The sequence below is a fragment of the Eumetopias jubatus genome, unplaced genomic scaffold (assembly GCF_037043125.1).
Source record: "Eumetopias jubatus isolate StellerSeaLion01/CBP00866 unplaced genomic scaffold, mEumJub1_p1.0 scaffold_10, whole genome shotgun sequence".
Taxonomy (NCBI): Eukaryota; Metazoa; Chordata; class Mammalia; order Carnivora; family Otariidae; genus Eumetopias; species Eumetopias jubatus.
The window spans coordinates 47150559-47172709 of record NW_028274816.1 but is presented as its reverse complement, the minus strand read 5'-3'; the positions used below and the strand labels follow the sequence as shown (position 1 = coordinate 47172709).

The window sequence follows — 22151 nt, the reverse complement described above, 5'->3', positions numbered from 1 at the left end:
TTATTAAATACTGGGAATCCCTCAGAGTTCTAAGATGGTACTAAACCATCTTCATGCTCTTTTCTCTTAGGCTTACAAACGGGCCTGCAAATCCCAGTCTAAACCTCTCTGCTTGCCTTTAGAATTACCTGTCCCTACTCTAATATTCCAGAGGAATCTCAAATTGATTCTATCACCTTATCTCATCCTCTAACCCCTACACAACACATCTGCTTCCCACCTTACCTACCTCAGAGAATGGCACCTTATTCATTCTGCTGCCTGGCAGGAAACCAGGTATCATTCCTGATTCTTCACTGTTCCTCACTCTGAACAACCTAAGTCTTTTATTTTTTTACAAAAAGATTTTACTTATTTCAGAGAGAGAGAGAGCATGAACGGGGGTCAGGGGGGTGGGGATCGGATCTTAAGCAGACTCCCTGCTGAGCATGGAGCCCAACGTGGGGCTCAATCCTACAACCCTGAGATCATGACCTGAGCCAAAATCAAGGGTTGGACACCTGAGGCGCCTGGGTGGCTCGGTTGGTTAAGAAGCTGCCTTCAGCCCAGGTCATGATCCCAGGATCCTGGGATCGAGCCCTGCGTTGGGCTCCTTGCTCAGCGTGAGCCTGCTTCTCCCTCTCCCTCTAGCTACCCCTGCTTGTTCTCTCTGTCAAATAAATAAATAAAATACTAAGAAGAAAAAAAAAAAGAGTTGGACACTTAATCAACTGAGCTACCCAGGTGCCCTAAACAACCTAAGTCTTGTTAAATCTACTTTTTCTCCACCCTCCACTGGGAATGCAGATAGGCTGTACTTCAGATTATATTCTAGCACTGTACAACTTCAGAAGGTACTGTCCCATATTGATTACAATAGGAATATCAGGTCCTAGAATGGTGCACAGCATACCCTCTGTATCTGATCCTGCAGACCACCTTTTAATGGGTTCTCATTGCCTTGGTATAGCATCCTTATCATGATCTAGGAAGTCTTGCCTGATGTAGCCTCAGCTTATGTTTCGATTCCTCTTCCCAGTCTCCCCTTTAATGAGAATTATTTCAGTTTTCCGACCTGAGACCTTCTGTGTACATGTAGCATTCTTTTTTTTTGGTTAATATTTTATTTATTTATTTGAGAGAGAGAGACATGGCGAGAGAGGGAACACAAGCAGGGGGAGTGGGAGAGGGAGAAGCAGGCTTCCAGCGGAGCAGGAGCCCGATGCGGGACTCAATCCCAGGACCCTGGGATCATGACCTGAGCCGAAGGCAGATGCTTAACGACTGAGCCACCCAGACGCCCCTACATGTAGCATTCTTATCCCCAGCCCAATTCTTTAAAGTGTTGGGTTGAAATGTCACTTCCTCTGGAAAGCCTCTTTTGAAACCTCATACTAGGTCTAATAACAATGTTAAGTCTACTTAGTATTAAAGGGTTCTAATGCATCTGATCTTAATGTCATAACACTCTGAATTTGGTATTACTTGTTCAATGTCTGACTTTCCCCTCTAAACTATGAGTTACCTACAAAGAGCTGGAACCCTACTTCCCATCTTATTCACTGCTGTATCTCCTATCAGAGTGGTGACCAGCACACAGCAGATGCTTAGTTACCTACTGAACAGATTGGAGATGTACTTGAGATTACGTTGGCATTCAACACTGCTCAAACTGGAATGGGAATAGGTATATGCACACAAGTTTGGAAAATACTGTCACTATCCGTAACAGAATTAAGTACATTTTAGGCACAACCAAAATTGATTTTCTAAAGAAAAGGCTGTAACAAGGAAATAAATGCAACAGGTTTAAGAGTCAACCTATGACATCTCTTGCACTGAGGAAAAAGAGAGGAAACATAAACTGGAGGGAGTACAGGCCATTTGCGTAGGACCTACGCATGCTGGAAAGCAGACAGAAGCCAGGAAAGATCAAGATGCCAGGCAGAGAGAAAATACTGTTTGAAAACTAAGGTATAAAATTAAATTGGCAAAATACGGCGATAGAAAAAAATTTAAAAGCAGCAAGACAAAAGACAGTAACTTACAAGGGAGACAAACCCCTTATGGCTAGATTTTTCAGCAGAAACTTTTCAAGCCAGAAGGGAGTGACATGATATATTCAAAGTGCTAAATGGGAAAAACCTGTGGTCAAGAATACTTTATCCAGCAAAGCTATTATTCAACATAGGAGATAAAGACTTTCCCAAACAAAAGTTCATGACCATTAAGCCAGCCCTGCAAGAAATATTAAAGGGGGGGAGGGCGCCTGGGTGGCTCAGTCGGTTAAGTGTCTGCCTTCGGCTCAGGTCATGATCTCAGGGTCCTGGGATTGAGCCCCGCATCGGGCTCCCTGCTTGGCGGGGAGTCTGCTTCTCCCTCTCCCTCTGCCTAACCGCTCTGCATACTTGTGCTCTCTATCTCTCTGTCAAATACATAAAAAAAATCTTTAAAAAAAAGAAAGAAAGAAAGAAATATTAAAGGGGACTCCTCGAGTGGAAAGGAGACCGAAAGTGGCAGGATGAAAGGAAACACAATCAAGGCTCAGGTCAAAAAAAAGAAAAAAAAGAAAGGAAACACAAAAGCAGTTAGAATGAATATTTCTGTAAAAAGTCAGTCAAGGAACTCACAAAATAAAAGGATATAAAATGTAACAACATGTATCTAAAAGGCGTGGAGAAGAGGCATAAAGAATGGGTTCAGGGGCACCTGGGTGGCTCAGCTGGTTAAGTCACTGCCTTCAGCTCAGGTCATGACCCCAGAGTCCTAGGATAGAGCCCCACATCGGGCTCCCTGCTCGACCAGAAGCCTGCTTCTCCCTCTCCCACTCCCCCTGCTTGTGTTCCCTCTCACGCTGTCTCTCTCTCTGTCAAGTAAATAAAATCTTAAAAAAAAAAAAGAATGGGTTCAAACTTAAACCACCATCAACTTAATAGACTGATATGCAGAAGAGATTATATACAAATCTAATGGCAAAACCACTAATAAATATGCAAAGAATAATGAGAAAGAAATCCAAATGTATTACTAAAGAAAATCAGCAAGCCATGAAAGAGAGAAAGACAAAAAAGGATCAGAGAAAATCTTCAGGAACCACAAAAAAATGAAAACACACTCAATGGAATGAACAGCAGGATGGAAGAAGCAGAGGAATGAATTAATGACCTAGAAGAGAGTAATGGAGAGTAATCAAGCTGAACAAGAGAAAAAAGGAATTATGCAAAATGAGGATAGACTTAGGGAACTCAGTGACTCCACCAGACATAACTAACATTCTTATTATAGGAGTCCCAGAAGAAGGAGAGAAAGGGGGGCAAAAAATTTATTTAAAGTAATAGTTGAAAACTTCCCTTATTTGGGGAAGGAAACATATTCAGAGATCCAGGGGACACAAAGAACTCCCATCAAAATCAACAAAAGCAGACCCACACCAAAACATACTGTAATTAAACTAGCAAAATACAGCGATAAAGAAAAAAATCTTAAAAGGTACAGGGGGCATCTGGCTGGTTCAGTCAGTAGAGTATGTGACTCTGTCTCAGTTTTGAGTTCAAGCCCCACATTCAGCATGGAGCCTACTTTAAAAAAAAAAAAAAAGACAAAGGTACAAGGGGAAAGGAAAAGTAGAATTAATCTTTACTTAAAGAGATTTCTTTCAAATAGCAGGGGGGGAAAGTACGCACAAAGTGCGACCTTCTCTTGACATCTGTCCAATGGCTTCAAACCTGTTAATAAATCCTTAAGGTCATCTGCTCATCTGGTAGGAGTGTATTAGGCAGTTCAAGAAAAGCTGAGAAATCTTCAAGTATCTATTATGATAAACCTGCTAGGGAGTGAAGGCAAAGAAGTAAAGACTTTATAAACATAGACATGGGGCGCCTGGGTGGCTCAGTTGGTTGGGCGACTGCCTTCGGCTCAGGTCATGATCCTGGAGTCCCGGGATCGAGTCCCACGTTGGGCTCCCTGCTCAGCGGTGAGTCTGCTTCTCCCTCTGACCCTCTTCCCTCTCGTGCTCTCTCTCATTCTCTCTCAAATAAATAAATAAAATCTTTAAAAAAAAATAAACATAGACATGAATACCTAGCTGGACTATAATTAGATCGAGCCAATTAAAACAATCTTGTAGATTTCTCTAGAAATATTCAGCAGGCAAATAATAAATACTAATGAGAAGGATTTGACCAAGAACGAGCGGATTAGGGATTCAAGAGTAATTAAGTACATATCAGATTCCCAAGAGATTTGAGCAGGAAAGGGATATAAGAGAAGATGAAAAACAGCAGGAACCAAAGATCAGTTATAAGGAAAACCAAGAAGTTCAGTGTAAGTGAGGGAAGGAAAGTAAACCAAGAGTGTATAAGTGAGCCTCTCTATTTTAATTCTTATGAAGATGCTATATTGATTTATCACGAGTGCTAAAATTCCAAAACCTAGGGGTGCCTGCACGGCTGTTGGTTAAGCAACTGCCTTTGGTTGAGGTCATGATCCCAGGGTCCTGGGATCGAGCCCCACATCGGGCTCCCTATTCAGCAGGGGAGTCTGCTTCTCCCCCTCCCCCTGCTCATGCTCTCGCTCTCACTCACTCTCTTTCAAATAAATAAAATCTTTAAAATTCCAAAACCTGCTTACCCTGATGACATCAATCAACTTATTAAGGCAACATTAGGCATAAAAAGCATATACTTCATGTACTATTTTAAAACAAACAGAATAATAAATCTATCCATAATTATGAAGAAAGTAAATCTAACCTTGGTAAAAAGTTTAACCGGATCATATCCAGTTGATTTAGCCCATTCCTTAGTGGAAATACGTTTAATGTCACCATCTTCGTTAGATGCTCTGGCTCTGGCTTCAGCTTCCATTGGTTCCCCTATAAAATGAACACCCTTTTATTCTCAGCTATAATAAATGTAGAACTAAGCTCTCATCTACCTTTGGGGGGAAAAAAGAGTCATTCGTGGAAGTCATCTGCACATGATACATTCGGAGCTCAAAGAGAAAGAAAAATAATATGCTCATTAGCATCTTTTCCTACCTCAGTTTCTTAAGGCTACATGTAGAACAGTTCAAAATAGGGACCTGTAATCAGATCTGGAAACAACTCTGCTCTATTTACTACATTTGTGAAATTACTGCATCTTGTCTTCACCAGTAAATGGGACTACTCATTTTTTAAAACACTGTTTTAAAGATGAAATAATCCATCTTAAACACATAATACACTAACACAAAACAGCAATTATTTTTTTCTCCTCTTATGCTATCAATATTAAGATAGCAAAATAAAGGCAGTCCTCATTAAATAAGAGAACATATCCCAATCTACTCACAGGAAGCTTCAGGGTCAGCTCTGTCAGGGGATACTTCTTGATCAGCATCTTCTTCCCCAAACAACTGGCTATAATAAGAGTAATAAATATTTATGTTCAACAAAATATTCTGAATATTTACTTTTCCTACTTCCCCTCAAAACAACTAACTTAGAATATTCCAAATCTATAGGAGGAATGAGGAATAAACAATTGGCAGGCTAAATTTTAGTAAACCTATATTCATTCCTATCATCTAGGTTCTGCAAATTCCTATGTTAAAATCTCTGATCAAGACACAGGTGAGCAGCTTCTACATTTACGTGGATACCATTCTAATGCCAGAATGATACTTGTGAAATACACCTGCAGCTAGCTATTAGAAAAACATTATTACACATCTGCTACGCTGAGCGCTGATCTAGGTGTAAGAATAAGCAGTGCATGAGACGTTTTTGTCATGGTACTCTACCTCTTTACTACTAAAAGGCCTTCAGAAACAATATATTAAGCAGGAATTCTCCTCTGTTAATCCAGTTATCCTAAAAACTATTTAATAGCACTTACAGGAATATAATGTTCCACCTTTCCTCAAGTACTTGACTTACAAGAAAGCTATCTTTCCAAAGGAATCCTTTGCAGTTAAAAAAAAAAAGGAAAAGCTATCATCTCAAAGTTTCTCAAAACTCCTGATATACTCTACAAGAAAATGTCCACTTGTTTCCCAGTGTCACTGTACCAATTTTCACCCCCACAATGGCATGTAAGAGTTCCTATTGATTCACTTCCTCTCCAGACTTAACATTTTACTAAACTACTGAGTATAAAATAGTATCTTGTGATTTTAATTTTCCCTGTTAGTCATGAAGTTAAACATATCTTCATTTGCTTACTGCCTATGTGGGTTTCTCTTTAAGTGAAAAAAAATGCCTGTTCATATTATTTTGTCAGGTTGCCTGTTTCTTGATTACAGGAATATATTCTAAGATCATAATTTTTAGTTGACTTTATGTTGCAAATATTTTCTCATGTCTTTTGACAAGAGATATTTAATTAATTTCAATGAATCAATCCTTTCTTTTACGGTTAGCACTTTATATCTTAAGACATTGTTCCCTGAAGATTTTCCCCTATATTAGAAAGATTTTTTTAAGTTTTTTTTATTATTTATTTGACAGAGAGAGAGAGAGAGACAGTGGGAGAGGGAACACAAGCAGGGGGAGTCTGAGAGGGAGAAGCAGGCTTCCCACCGAGCAGAGAGCCCGACCCAGGGCTCAATCCCAGGACCCTGGGATCATGACCTGAGCCGAAGGCAGACGCCTAACCTACTGAGCCACCTAGGCGCCCCTAGAAAGATTTTTTCTGTTGACATCTAAATACTTAATCCATCTGGACTTAATTTTTATATATTCTTTAAAGTAGAGAATATAGTTTTTTCCACACTGATAATGAATTGTCCTTTTATTTAATCCCTTCTTTCATCTGCCATCTCGTATGTAACCTTGGTCATGAGCTCTACATTGTCCCAGTGGTCTGTGTTTCTATCTCTGTACCAGCAAAACACTGTAAGTTACTTTTAGCTTATATTAAACCTTGACATCTATTAGAACAAGTCACCTCAACCTACTCCTTTCCAGGAATGTTTAAGTCTTATTCTACAAATTTTATAATCAGCTGAACAAGTTCCAGTACAAACCCTGATGAGATTTTGATTGGAACTGCATTTGAATCTATAGATCAACTTGAAGACAAATGACACACACACGATATTAAAACTTCCAATCCACAAATACATTCTTTCCTCTTATTTTACCCTTCTTTTTATGTTCCAATGGTTACTATAATTTTCCATATTGGGTCTTATAAATCAAGATTTGTTAAGTACCTGAGAGTATGTCATGCTTTTAGATGCTTTATATTTAGGTATCTTTAATATTTAATTATACAATTTTATAGTGAGTTATCTATTCTTATATTTTTTAACTGCGTGATGCTGCATATAGAAATGTAATCTTTTAGTTGGCCATGCTGCTAAACTGTCATTATTTCTAATAATTTGTCTATAGGTTCTTTGGAGCTTTTTATGCAGGTAACTATATTGTATGCAAACAACAGTTTTGTTTCTTTTTTTCCCAACTCTTCTCCTGTATTTCCTTTTTGTCTTATTGTATGGCCTAGGAACTTCATTACAACACCAAGTAGAAGCAGGAATAACGGGCATCCTCATGCCAGCTCTGATTTCAAAGGGGATGATTTATAACTTTTTTTTTTTAAAGATTTTATTTATTTATTTGACAGAGAGAGACACAGCGAGAGGGAACACAAGCAGGGGGAGTGGGAGAGGGAGAAGCAGGCTTCCCGCAGAGCAGGGAGCCCGATGCGGGGCTCGATCCCAGGACCCTGGGATTATGACCCAAGCCAAAGGCAGACGCTTCAAGACTGAGCCACCCAGGCGCCCCATGATTTATAACTTTTATCATTAAAAATAATGCTTGTATTGGTGCACCTGGGTGGCTCAGGTGGTTGGGTGTCTTCAGCTCGGGTCGTGATCCCGGGGTCCTGGGATCGAGCCCTGTGTCAGGCTCAGTGGAGGTCTGCTTCTCCCTCTGCCCCTCACTCCCACTTGTGTGCACACTCTCTCTCAAATAAAACTTTTTTAAAAATTTTAAAAATAACGCTTATATTAAGTATATGGTTGGCAAATAGCGGAAGTTTCTGACTGTTGGAGTGGGACTGTACAGATAATCAAGGGGAGGAAGAAGCTAGAATGACCCCTGTAGTAATGGATTAGAGCTGGAGACACCAGTATGAATTCATATTTACCTTAATATACAGATATGTTTATAAATTTGTGTATATATACAGATTAGCATAGATATATATTTGCTCTGTTGGCTGAAAGGGCCTAAAAGATATGACAACTAATAGCATGCCAAGCATTCAGATCTTGGTTTCTAATGCCATTCTTCAAAAAAAGGACCCAGGGCTCTTTGGAGAAAGGTCTGATTCTACAGCAGGAAATAACAATAATGAGCCTGGAACATATAGTACCAGAAAGCAAGGAACTGCTCCCCAAACACCCCACTCACATTGATGGCAGTATGTCTAAGAGCACAGAGCTAACAGAAAGAGCTCCCAGTGGCCAAAGCTAGAACAATCTGAGCAACAAAATATACTATTGGACTTAACCCGAAGTATAAAATATATTCAATATGAATGCATACTGATATAAACGATGAATAAATCAATAGATGGGTGAGAAAAGACAAACCTTCTAGGCAGAAGAACTCTAATTTAATTTATGTAGATACCTCTGCCCTCAAGGAAACAGAACACAGCTCCCATTCCTTAGGTGTGGGCTGCACATAGTGACTTCCCTCCAAAGTGTATGGTACAACAGTGAAGGGGGGGTGGGGAGAGTAACTTTACAGTGGAGAAACCTGACAAACACTACCTTAGTTAGGTGATTAAGGCCAACATTCAGTTATACATGTCAGTAACATATTTACTCTTCATACGATGTAATGAAAATGGCAATTTATCTACCGCTGTGATTTCCCTCCCAATAGCTAATAACAGTGTTAACATGAAAAAAAATTTCCCATAGTGGGGCATCCTACCTAACCAGCACTCTCAAAATTATCAGGTCATCAAAAAGGAGTAAAGTCTGAGAAACTACCACAGCCAAAGGAGGCCTAAAGAGACATGACAGACAACTAATGGTAACGTGGTATCATGGAACAGAAAAGGGACACTGGGTAAAAACAAAGGACTTTATGAATAAACTATGGACTTAAGTTAAAATAAGGTTACCAATAGTGGTTCATTAATCACTGCATATGTATCATACTAACAATGTTAATAGAGGGAACTCTGTATTTCTTTCCCATTATTTCTGTAAATTTGAAACTGTTCTAACAAGTAAAATCTGTTAAAAAGAAAAAAAATGTTTGCCAAATAATGCTTAGAAGTATATTTTTTATGAAATTTCATTATTATACCATTATACGTGTACTTTTCTGAGTGCATACACGTTATTACCTTAATCAAAAAATAAAGAAAACCAATGTTTGCTATGGGTTTGTAAAAGGTATCTTTTACCAGGTTGATAAAATGTTCTTATTTTATTAAGAATTTTTGGGATGGCTGGGTGGTGTAGTCAGTTAGGGTCTGCCTTCAGCTTGGGTCGTGATCCCAGGGTACTGGGATCAAGTCCCACATCCGGCTCTTTGCTCTTCTCCCTCTCCCTGCCACTATCCCTGCTTGTGCTCTCTCTCCCCAACAAATAAATAAAATTGAAAAAGAAGAAGAAGAAGAAAAAGAAGAAGATTTGTCATGAGGGGTGCCTTGGTGGCTCAGTCAGTTAAGCGTCCAACTCTTGATTTTGGCTCAGGGTTTTAATCTCAGAGTCATGAGACTGAGCCTGTCGGACTCTGTGCACCATGGGGAATCTGCTTCTCTCCCACTCTCCCTCTGCCCCTCCCCACGCTCTCTCTCAAATAAATAAATTAAAAAAAAGTCTTGAAATTCTCCTTTTATTCTGTAATGGCCTTAAATGGTTTTGTTATCAAAGACATGATAGCCCCATAATGCAAACTGAGAAGTATTCAGGTTTTAAAAAATGTCCCTGGGACAATTTACTTAACATTATAATGATATGGTACTTGCAAGTTCAGTGGAAATCACCAGTAAATTCAGATAGTTTTGGTGCATTATTCAGAATTCAAACCACTTATTAAATTCTCCTCAAGTATAGTACCGTTTAGGCTTTCTTATTTCTTTTTGAGTCAGGTTTTTGTTTTTGTTTTAAGTTTTTTCCCAAAATGAATTTATCCAGGAGCACCCGAGTGGCAGTCAGTTAAGGATCCCCCTCCTGGGTTTCGGTTCAGGCTGTGATTTCATGAGTCATGAGATCGAGCCCCTTATCTGGCTCCACACTCAGTGGGGAGTCTGCCTGAGATTCTCTCCTCTCCCTGTGCCCCTCCCCGGTGCTATCTCTCTAAACTCAAAAAAAAAAAACAAAAAAGTTTATCCAGATCATTAAAAATTTCTGTATACAGGCATGGTCTTTTTATTATCATCCTTTTGTTCTTTACTACCATTTAAATCTGTGCTAAGATTACATTCCCCATTTATTTACCTCTCCTTTTCATGACTGAACTCACAAAGTATTTTTTTCCTCTTACCTCAATTCCATCCTTCCCACTAATTTCCTTGGAGTTTCTCCTTTTTCTAATTTAAGTTGGGTCCTTAGTTCATTAATGTTCATCTTTCTTCATGTGTTTAAGCCTAGAACTTTTCTTCCAACTGCCACATTCAGTGCATCCAACTTTCACATGCAGTATTTTCATTATCATTACAAAGTATTTTTAACTTCCATGATTTCTTTTTTAACCAATGAATTACTTCTAAGTATGTTTTTATAATTCCAAATACACAGACTTCTGTTCATTTAGTTATATGCCTGTCTCCAATATCAGGCTTCCTAAATAGTCCATGGTATATAACAGACACGCATGCAATGTTGGCTGAATTTAGCACAAGAAATAACAAAGTTAACAGAGCATCTCTTTGCCATATTTAAAAGAATATCCCTCATAAATACAATCTAAGATATAAAAATAAAAATGATCCCATTTCCCATCGTCAGTACTGAAAATACACCCAAAAATATATATCCTCTTACTTGAACAAATACTTTGCCCAAACGATGCAATGAATAGGTTCAGAAGGGGTGTTACGAATTGTACAGCCAGGGAAAGTTCTCTGGGTAGGTTTGGGATGACATTCGTAACACTCAGTTACACCCTGCAAAGTCAGAATATGAGAAAAGTATTTATCCCATGATGGTGGTTTCTCAACATCATGAAGTAATCATCATAAATATTCATTCATCTACATTCTAACTGGGTTTTATACTGTCAAGAAAATTTTAAAATATCAGTGACTCCAAAATCCTTACTTTACAAACAAGGAAATGTAACAAAAGTGAACTGAATCAATCAGTCATAGCTAAGTCTAAGCCAGGATTCCTCTGACTCCTGGCCCAGTAAACAACACTTACAACAAGCCAAAAACAACAAAAAAAAGCCACACTGCACCTGAATATCAAATACAAGAAGTTTACCTTAATCACACTAAACAAAAGAAAAACTACTAGAAAGACAAACAACAGCTTTCTATAACCAATTATCTCTCAAAGGTGTGGACCTCAGTTATTTAAATAATATTCATAGCCTTACCTTATAATCTCCTAAAAATTAAGAAAATTAAAAGTAATTAATAATTTCAAGAACCACCTAGATTCACAGAAAAATCCTAGATATTACCAAACAAAATACTCTTCATTTTGTTGAGCTAGGGTTACATTTTAATTTGCATTGTAAGGAATCCTTGAGAGAAGTCTATGGCACCTAAGACGATCTTTCAAAACCATGAAATGAACATTCCTTATTTCAAGCAATTCTCAACCTCAGTATTAATACATACTAGTACCTTAGGATCAGGGTAACGAGCAATGTCTTTCTAATAATGGTTAAAGAACCCAAACCTGCAAATATTGTTTTAATATAAATGACAGCAGATCCAGGATTTTCTCCGTAATACCATTTCTGGTGTCCTTTCAATAAACCTTCTTGGGGGCAGCCATATGACAAGCAGCCATCCCCCAAATTCACAGTGGATAAGAGAACGACTGCTGTGACCTATAAACAGTCCCTGAAGGACTCCACTGATTTAACTAAATTTAATACACATTGATATTTACAAGTCTTTGCAAAAGGATACTAAATAAGCTTCCAAGAGCATTCATCAGCTAAAACAAAAGCAGCAGAGCCACAATTTCCAACATGGGTAAACTACCAGATAATGGACAAAAGTAGCAAATTTTAAGTGCTAATTCGAATTTTGGTTTCAAAACCTGCAAAATGACTCTTCAAATGTATCTATGTTTAATTTCCTAAAAGAACTAAAAGAAAAAAGATCACAATGCTGAATTTTATAAAACTGGGTTATGAGTCCACAGGTATTTATTTGCTCTATTATTCTCTGATTTTCTCTAAATGTCTGAAATATTTCACAAATACAACAAAAATTTTCAAAGTACTCTTCAGATCTTTGAAGTCCAGACTTTAGATAAAAAGTAACTTTGGAGAAGGCCCTTTTATCATACACCAACTATGGCATCACAGGTAGTTTCATAGCTACAAAGAATTTTAAAAGGCAAAGTCATTAAACTTACCAGTCTAATAATTTTAATATATAAGCTACAGAAGCAAAGTAGCACAGAGCTAAAAAAATCTCTGCCTATATTCTTTGTATTACCTTTATAGTATCTAAGTTTTATCAGAGCACAAAAATCCCTACATCTTGGATGCTGACGAGCCCATATCATATAAATCTAAAGTTTACTTCTTCCCTCCTTAAGGTCCCAAATAAATATTTGGGAAGTAAAAACTTACTTTACCTTTTTGATGGTAGTTACTTGCCCAAGGTAACCAGCAGTTCCACTCTCAATAAGAGGAACATCAGCTGCCAGACACATCCTATTAACGTGGTTGCGGGCAGCTGGAAGAAAAATACTAGTTAGCAGGAGTTTATGGGGGGAAAAATCAGTTACTTTAATTAGGATAACATTTACCCAAACTATTTTTTTTTAATTTGTTATGTAATTTTCTTATAGCTATGACCAGAGTAATAAAACGGTTACACTTAAAGAGACATTCACTAGCAAAACTCCAAACATAAGGAATTTATATCACAAATTTACTCCAGGAAAAGCACACCTATAAATAACTTTTGGATTCTAAAGTGTCACCTTTCTCTTCTGTTGCTGTGCCTACTCTATTAATCTTGGCTAAAACACTGTTTCAGTGTGTTCTGAGTCCTTACTATTATTCTAATAAAATTATCAGGTAACACATGGAAATGAATGGAGAGTGGAGAATATCCCCTTGGAACTATTAAGGCAGTTTAAGGCAAGGGGAATAAAGAGGAGTCTAGTTAAAAGTCATTCAGGGATGCCTGGGTAGCTCAGCCAGCTGAGTACCCAACTCTTGATTTCGGCTCAGGTGATGATCTCAGGGTCGCGAGATTAGGCTGTGTCAGGCTCCATGCTCAGCACAGGGTCAGCCTGAGATTCTCTTTCTCAGCTTCTCCCCCTTCACTCTCCGGCACACTCTCTCTCAAATAAAATCTTTAAAAAAAAAAAAAAGTCTTTCTGACCCTTCCTCATGCTACTTTGTGTTTTTTCTTTGGTATTTCAGGCTCAAAATGGTTATGAACCACTCCACAAATGTTTTACATGTAGAACAATGACTGTCTATCTAACACCTGATTATAAGAAACATAACCCCCTATTGTGGAAAGCTTAAATGGTCTAAAATGTGTACATCTAAACAGAATCCAGCCTGTTATCTTACAACACCAACCTATACCTAAAATAATTCAAGATCCATGGCATCTATACGAACTTTGACATCCTCTTGCCCCAGTCTTAAAACAGTGGTTTTATAGCCCCGATCGCACTTTAGCATCACGTGGGAAATTTGGAAAAAACATGCTCAGGCGCCATTCAGAGAGTCTGACTTAACTGGTCTTGAGATGTGAGATACAGACACTGATATTTCTTAGATCTCCATGTAAATGAAGGAAGTCGCACTGTGCTTAAGTGATGGGATACTCTGAAACAAGCACACACCCACATACCATATGTAGTCACCCACTTTAGCGATTTTAACAACTTCTATGTTCACACGTTTTGCTAGAACAGCAGAGTATGTGATAGCTAAATTCCTGCCTGAAACCAGTTCTAGTTAAAATTACAATCAACTGGCAAATTTTAAACCTAACCTTACTCCCCTCTAGATGTAACTCATAAGGAAATACTTTAAACACTAAAAGGCTGTGGAAACAGCCTTGTTACGGGGGAAGGGAAATACTTAGGAATTAAATGTATTAAAATAATCTCACCTCTGTTATCTAAAGCATTCATAACCAATATAAATTGTCGAAAAAATTCCACATTATAGTCAGGGCTACAAAACAAAACAAAACAAAAGTGTCACCAAAACAACTGGTCTTATACCAGATCTTCACAGCAGAATACAGGGTCCTAAAAAGCATACTAAAGTAACAGTGCAAAAATAACTGATATTATGGGGATGTACCATATAACAGGTTTGACTTTTTCGAAACACCGTATCAGATTTCAAAGAAATAATTTCCCCTTAATCCCTGTGACTTGACATCCTTTTTGGTCAGCAATCTGGGGCCCAAGAGCACGATCTCAAACTGGCAGAAAGATGGCATGACTTCACTAGTCCCACCAGGCCTTCTCTGGGCAGCCTGGGAACATATAATGAACACATTCCCAGGATCTGCCTGGCCTCTCGCTTCACCTCACATGGTCAGGATCAGGCAAGGTTCAGGCCTCTAGGGTCCCCGCTTTTAGCAGCACTGGGAAAGCAACACAGGGTAAGGGGGTTATGGAGCTATAGGAAGGTTTGCAGGGCAAACATCCAGAAATAAAAAAAAATTGGATACAGATTTCCTGAGAAAGTATAAGGCTTTCTCTAATGCCAGACCTCAAACAACAAGTAATTATTTCTAATACCACTTACTTGTAAGTTAGACAACAACTATAAAGGATAATTTAGACCCAGGGTTCCTTTGTTCCAACACTTCCAAAATTACATATTTACTCTATCTTTACTGAGATCAGAGCATATTTATGTATGGTGAAAACTATGGCCCGGTCACAATTCCTAGCGTTATATTACAAAAGTCATAGTCCAAATAAACAAATTATTTTGGGAAGGAACCTTTTAAACCAAAAAAGACCAGAACTGAAATCAGTCAGAATGAGAGCAATATATTTAGAAGTCTGAATCATCACATCTAAGGATTTTTCATAGTTTAAGTGTATCTTTATTTAAAACAAAACTATAGGGCCATCTGGGTGGCTCAGTCGGTTAGGCAGCTGCCTTTGGCTCAGGTCATGATCCCGGGGTCCTGGGATCAAGCCCCACATCGGGCTCCCTACTCGGCAGGAAGCCTGCTTCTCCCTCTCCCACTCCCCCCTGCTTCTGTTCCCTCTCTCTGTCATATAAATAAATCTTTAAAAAAAAAAACAAAAAACAAAACTTTAAGGCCCTTTATGTTTCCATGTAACTTATTTAAAGTATTAAAATATCTTACTTATTTCCTCTTATCTAACTCATTTAAATCATATATATAAACTGTTAATAAAACTCAACTTATGTGGGCACAAGCTACCACATTTTAATTTTTCTAGAAAAATCATTTTTTTCTAAGTTTTTATTTAAATTTCAGTTAACATACAGTATATTAATTATGTAGCGATTCAAGACTTATATACAACACCTGGCGCTCATCACAAGTGCCCTCCTTAATCCCCATCACATATTTTACCCACCCCCCCACCAACCTCCCCTCTGATAACCATCAGGTTGTTCTCTATAGTTAGGATAGAAAAATCATTTTTAAAAAGCAGAATGACTTCAAACTCCTGTATCTGGCTACTAAAAATACCTAATGCTTTCGAAGTTTAATTGACAACAAACACAATTTTGCAACATAATAATTAGAACATACTTCATGATGCTGTCATGGTAGGCTATGATATTAGCTTTTGGGTAAAACTGCAGTACACTTTCTTTGGCAACCTGGAAAAACAAACAACACTAAATTACTAATTTACTAAATAGCTACAACATTTCTCTCTGTATGTCAAGTTTATTTATGGCACACAACACTGCCATTTCACCTACTTACATATCCTATTTATATTAAAAACTAAAGAAATATAAAAATGTGACAAAATTTCATTAAGATTAAGCTATACATATTTATAAAATAACAGGAGAGCTGGCCCCTTCCCTTATACACATCTACATAAATGGCAAGCTTCAACAAAAACATAAAATGCAGTAACTAAGTGTGATTTGTTCATTCATTCAACATTTACTATTTTCTATGTGCCAGGATCTGCATGAAGCACTTGGTGAGCCAAAGCGACTATGATCAATGTAGATAAACAGAACTACAAGCTATGATAAATGATACCTAGAAAAAGTAGAAGCTATAGGGCGCCTGGCTGGCTCAGTCAGAACAGACTACTCTTGATCTCAGGGTTGTGAGTTTGAGCCCTGAGTTGGGTACAGAAATTACTTAAATAAGTAAAAAAATTTTAAAGAAAAAGTAGAAGTTGTTAGGAGAGGAAGGTCTGACTTAGTCTACGAGGTTTATTGAGAGTGTATCCCTAGAGAAGCAAGCCAAAATTTGAAAACTAAAAAGGAGAAAACAGTGGAAGTCTGCCAAAAAAGTTGGGAGAAAAGCAAAGTGAAAAGGTGTTTTAAAACCCTGAATCAAGGGGCGCCTGGGTGGCTCAGTCGTTCAGCGTCTGCCTTCAGTTCAGGTCATGATCCCAGGGTCATGGGATAGAGCCCCGCATCGGGCTCCCCGATCAGTGGGAAGCCTGCTTCTCCCTCTCCCACTCCCCCTGCTTGTGTTCCCTTTCTCGCTGTGTCTCTGTCAAATAAAGAAATAAAATCTTAAATAAATAAATAAATAAAACCCTGAATCAAGATGGAACACTCAAGGAACTAAAGAAAGGTCAAGGTGGCTAGAACCTCAGGGAAGGCCACCCTTTTAGAAAAAGTGCAACAAGAGCATAGGCTGTAGTTTCTCTTGCCCTCAAATATAGGAGCAGTCAACCTCTGGGGAACACTGGAATGATGTTCATCCTAAGCAAACAATCAGAAATTTAAATATGAAGGGGACACCATTTACTGGATTGGGTAGAGCACATCTACTTCCTCAGAAGACCAAAACAGGAGGGTGTAGTCCTTTACTTCTTTATTCGTCACAATCTCCAGTAAAAAGAGGTGGCTTCCCCCATATTCTCCCTCCTACTGAAAAGTCCCAATTAATCTGATATCAGAAAGAGAAGATCCATCAAAGTGCAGAAATATTAATGAATAAATAGAAATAGTATATAAGAAAAATGTTACCTGGGCCTTTGATCTTCCAACATGTTTCTTTTGAAACAAAAACTGCCTGTTGAGGTTGCTGACATCGATAGTATCCAGATCAATCTACAAGTGCACAAACTCCAGATAAATCACAAATTTTCTGGTATGTTTGAGCAGTATCACTATCCTCAGCATCCATAAACCAAAACTTTTGCTATTTGTTACATTAGCAGAAAAAATGCTTTTCATTTTCAGCCAGTAATAGCAAAATTATTAAACTGGTAAAAATAATTTAACACATATTTTAAAAAACTCGGGATTCAATTTGAGATAACTTTCTCAAAAATATTTTAGAAAGGACGCATCTTTTTGTTTAATCATTGTGGAAAGTATGTTTGGAAATTCCTTAGATGCCATAAAATTATATGTCTGTTGAAAATATATAATTCATTTATCAATCTAATTGCTCTTTCAAATCCAGTATGTTAGATTTAACTGTGACTTCTTTTCTTAAATGACACTTGACAGTTATTGAATGTTTGCTGCTTTAGTTCAAGTCTTCATCTACACACAACTCCATTTACAATTATTATTAACCTAAGGGCTGTTAAAGGAAATGTCTACAGGTTAAAAATGTGTCACATTTTAAGTTTTATCTAATTGCTGCTTAAAAATAAACATAAGGGAAGAAAATAATAATGACTTAAAGACTTTCATTCCATTTCAATAAATTTATATGAAGAGTAATCAAACGTTCTAATCGTGAAACAGCTTAACAGTTTGGGTTATAATTTCTGAAAATCATTATATAACCACCTAAACATTTTCTATTTGTACTTTCCACATTTATTACAAAAATTAAATCAAATAAAAAAGAATCAGCATTTTTCAGGTGCCCAATCCACGGTCTCGTCTATTACAAAACGGTTCTTTTAAACATGCAGTAGTTACCAGCTAAAGCACAATCGTACCTGGATCTGCAGTACAGAACTGGATGGGAAGACTAACCTTTTAACAGCCAAAGAAAAAATGTGTAAATTCTTTCCCCCCCAGTCACTCATTAGTTCAGTCTGCTACTTCTACTTTTTCCATTCCGTGCTTCCACCACACCTTAAGACAATTTAAACTCACATCCAAATTCCTAACATCCCCAATCTCTAAAAAGTTTAATATAAATAATTTAAAATTACAGCCACTCTACGTGAGTGCCAAAGTTAAAATCCTCACCAACATCTTTAACGACGTAAGCGAGTGTGTCTACGGAGATAACAATGACAGTCACGCAGACTGTACCCACAACAGAGGAGCGCGAGTCCCAAAGGAGTCCTGCCAGTTGCTTCGTGACCCAAGTAAGTTACTAAAACCCCTCTAAATCTCACTTTTCTTCTCATCTGTTAAAAAAAGTGGGATGAAAATAGCGTTTGCAACCTTACGGAGGTAGCGAAGATTAGATGCGTTAATGCAAGTTAACCGCTCAGAACTGCGCCGGGCTCGGGACAAGCGCTCAGTATGTATTGGCTCCTATTACCGCCACCCTCTGCTCTGGACCAGTATTTCTGAGTTAAGGGAGACCGCCAAAATGAAGTCACAACATCCACGAGACTCAAACAATCACCTCTGCCTCCCACTAAAGCTGGGGAACTGCTCTGAAGCGAAAAGACACGAGGCCGCTCCCACAGCCTACAGCCGCCACAAATTGGCGCTGCTAGGGACGCAGGGGGCGGCCGCGCGGCGCGACGCCCGGAAGACCCCGGCCCGCGGCCTCTCTGGCGTCCCGAGCGGACCGGGCGTGCAGGGAGGCCCGCTCCAGCCCCGCCGAAGAGCGCCCTCTCCGCAGGCAGCCACGACCTCGGGGCTTCCAGGCCTGCTGCCGCCACCCCCGCCACCTCAACTCTGGTCCGGACCTCCGGAGCCCGAGCCCCCGGCCCCGGCAATGCCGCCCGCCATTCAGCCCGCGCGCACGCCTGGCCCTCACCAGGTCGATGTGGGAGAAGCCGGTGAGCACGAGGTTCTTGAGGAGCTCGCAGCCGATGCCACCCGCGCCCACCACCAGCACCCGGCCCCCGGCCACGGCCTCGGCCAGCTCCCGGGGCAGTCCCCGCGACAGTGCCATGGCGGGACGACCACGAGCCGCGGCGGAGGCGGAGGCGCGAGAACTGAGCCGCGACCGGAAGCAGGTGGGGGAAGGGCGGCCCAGCTTCCGTTCCTGCGCACTGCGGCCGCCAGTTGGCGCCGAGCGGGCGACGCCCGGGACCTGTGGAGTGAACTGCCTGGGTCCACGGTGGGCTTTGCGCGAAGGAGCTGTCACACCTCCCGCCGTATTCCAGCCGGCCGTGTTTTTCACGCGCAAAGAACCGCTGTCTGGCTTTAGGAAACCTAAGGGCCACCTTTTAGCCTGGGGTTTGAACTCGCAGCCAAGGCTTACAGCTTAGAAAATAGATGTCCCTGTATGTAAAGAGCTCTTACAAATTAACAAGAAAACAGATACCACCCAAACAACAAATACAGGCCAAGGATGTGAAGCGGCACTCACAAAGAAAATGAATATGAGCAATAAACATAAAATTTAAACAAAGAAATGTAAAATAGTACTTAAATCATTTTCACTTATGAAGCCAGCAAACAAAAAAGTGCAACATTCCGTGTGGTCAAGAGATGGGAAAACAAGCATTCCCGTAGCTATAAGTAAGGATTCTAAAGCAAAGCTTTTCTAGAGAGTGTAATAAGACAAACTGAGGCATATCTAAAAAATTTTATTTGGGCAAAACTCGATTAGAATTGGGCACCATTCAGTCTAGGAGATAAAAAAGCTCTGAGGAGCTGTACAAAATGAAAGACTTTCATGGCTGGAAGAGAGAAGGAGCAAGGAAATTATACAAAAGTGGATTGGTTATTACAAGGTTACTTTAGGGGATTATCAGGTAGATTACCTTTTTAATTTTTTAAATATTTAAGTAATCTCTACACACAATGTGGGGCTCAAACTCACAACCCTTAGATCAAGAGTCACACACTCATCAGACTGGGCCAGCCAGGCACCCCTAATCAGGCAATTCCTGATGGACTGGTTTAAAATTCCATTTCTGGGAGAACCCTAACTGTAAGTCTCTGCTTGGTGATGTGAGACTTAGCCTAAGCAACTCCATTTGGGGCTTCTTGTCTTTTTTTTTTTTTTAAACAAGGGTAATTTGGAAATATTCAAAAATTCTCACAATATAACATTAAATAAAAGATACAAAACTATTGGGGCACCTGGGTGGCTCAGCCGGTTAAGCGACTGCCTTGGGCTCAGGTCATGGTCTCAGGGTCCTGGGATCGAGCCCCGCATCGAGCCCCGCATCGAGTTCCCTGCTCTGCAGGAAGCCTGCTTCTCCCTTTCCCACTTCCCCTGCTTGTGTTCCCTCTCTCGCTGTCTCTCTCTCTGTCAAGTAAATAAATAGAAAATCTTTAAAAAAAAGATACAAAACTATTTGTAAGATTAAATTTTGTAAAAACAAAAATATATTAAAAAGGAAGAAAACCACAGTTAATATTTTGTGTATCTGTGTGTGATGGAATTGTGGATAATTTTTATTTCTTGTTTAGGCTTTTCTGTATTTCCAGATGCTCATGCTCCTCAAAGAAAATGCTAATTCTGAAATCAGAAAAAATTATCCCAAACACTAAAAGGAAGATAATTATGTAATGTGATCGAGGTGCTTGTAAAAAAGAAAGAAAAGGCTAAAAATGGAGTCACTTGTGCTAAACCAAGGTTAATACCTAACCTCATTGCAGTTTCAGCCTTTCTCAGGAGTGGAATTTTAAACCAATCAGTCTGGAATTTCCTGGTCAGCACTAGTGATTTAATCTGCCTGATAAGACCCTTGTAAGGTTAGGTAACCTTGCCTGAAATAATCTACTCTTCTAACTTCCTGTCCCACCATCCTTCTGCCAGTAAACACCTCCCATTTTGAACACCTCAGAACTCCTTTCTACTTGCTAGATGGGATGCTGTCAGAATCATGAATCATTGAGTAAAGCCAGTTAGATCTTCAAACTCAATCAGCTGAATTTTGTTTTTTAACATACTAAATATTGCTACAACAGCAATCATATCACAATATGTAAATGTATGAAGTTAACATATTGCACACTTTAAATTTACACAATATTATATGTCAAATATATTCAGTAAGAAAAAAATTTTTTTTTTTTTTTATTCATTCGAGACACAAAGAGAAAGAGAGAGAGCATGAGCAGCGGGAGAAGCAGTCTCCCCGCCGAGCAGGGAGCCCGATGCAGGGCTGGATCCCAGGACCCTGGGATCATGACCTGAGCCGAAGGCAGACGCTTAACCATCTGAGCCCCCCAGGCGCCCCTCAGTAAGAAAAAATTCTTAAAAGAAAAAAGGTAAAGATAGAAAACAGAGGAAAATGCTTTTGATTTCTGTGGTCTTTCTCATCAGCTGCTTGGTTCACCAACCGCACAACAAGCTGTTCTAGTCTCTGAGGAATACTCAGGCTGCTGTCCTGAGGCATGAGTGCAGGAAGTGCTGGAGTACTCCCTGGAGGCTGGGGAGGGAACCCCTGCACACAGCTGGGCTGCTGATGTTCTTTCCCTACAGAGGGCTGACTTTTACAAGGACCCCATCCTTACGGTTAAATTTAAAAGGAGGCCCTTCCCAGGATGCTGATATTACTTATCCCTCTGGACACTCAGGGAATGGGAGCCACCTTCCTTGGCTTCTCTCCTGCCTCCTTTCTCTTCCCCTAGACCCGTCTGGGCTGTTACCTAATTCTGAGGGCCTTTGCTTCTCTTTGTGGATTTGGATTTGTGTGTGTGAGTTTTGAGTCTAAAGTGTAAAATGCTTGCCCACCTTAACAAATTC

The 22151-nt window shown here is 39.4% G+C and overlaps 1 protein-coding gene across 1 annotated transcript in view; it reads right to left on the bottom strand.

The window, feature by feature from the left end:
- Positions 1 to 19441, bottom strand: part of UBA2 (ubiquitin like modifier activating enzyme 2) — a 41353-nt gene extending 21912 nt beyond the window's left edge. Inside the window, exons 1-8 of the mRNA XM_028123532.2 lie at positions 19260 to 19441; positions 17324 to 17407; positions 15906 to 15976; positions 14262 to 14326; positions 12757 to 12857; positions 10978 to 11099; positions 5313 to 5380; positions 4731 to 4852 (exon numbers count right to left, since the gene is read on the bottom strand). Of these exons, the coding sequence (XP_027979333.1) occupies positions 4731 to 4852; positions 5313 to 5380; positions 10978 to 11099; positions 12757 to 12857; positions 14262 to 14326; positions 15906 to 15976; positions 17324 to 17407; positions 19260 to 19397 (771 nt within the window). The 5' untranslated portion in view covers positions 19398 to 19441. The remainder of the gene's footprint in view (positions 1 to 4730; positions 4853 to 5312; positions 5381 to 10977; positions 11100 to 12756; positions 12858 to 14261; positions 14327 to 15905; positions 15977 to 17323; positions 17408 to 19259) is intronic.
- Positions 19442 to 22151: the final 2710 nt, after the last annotated feature.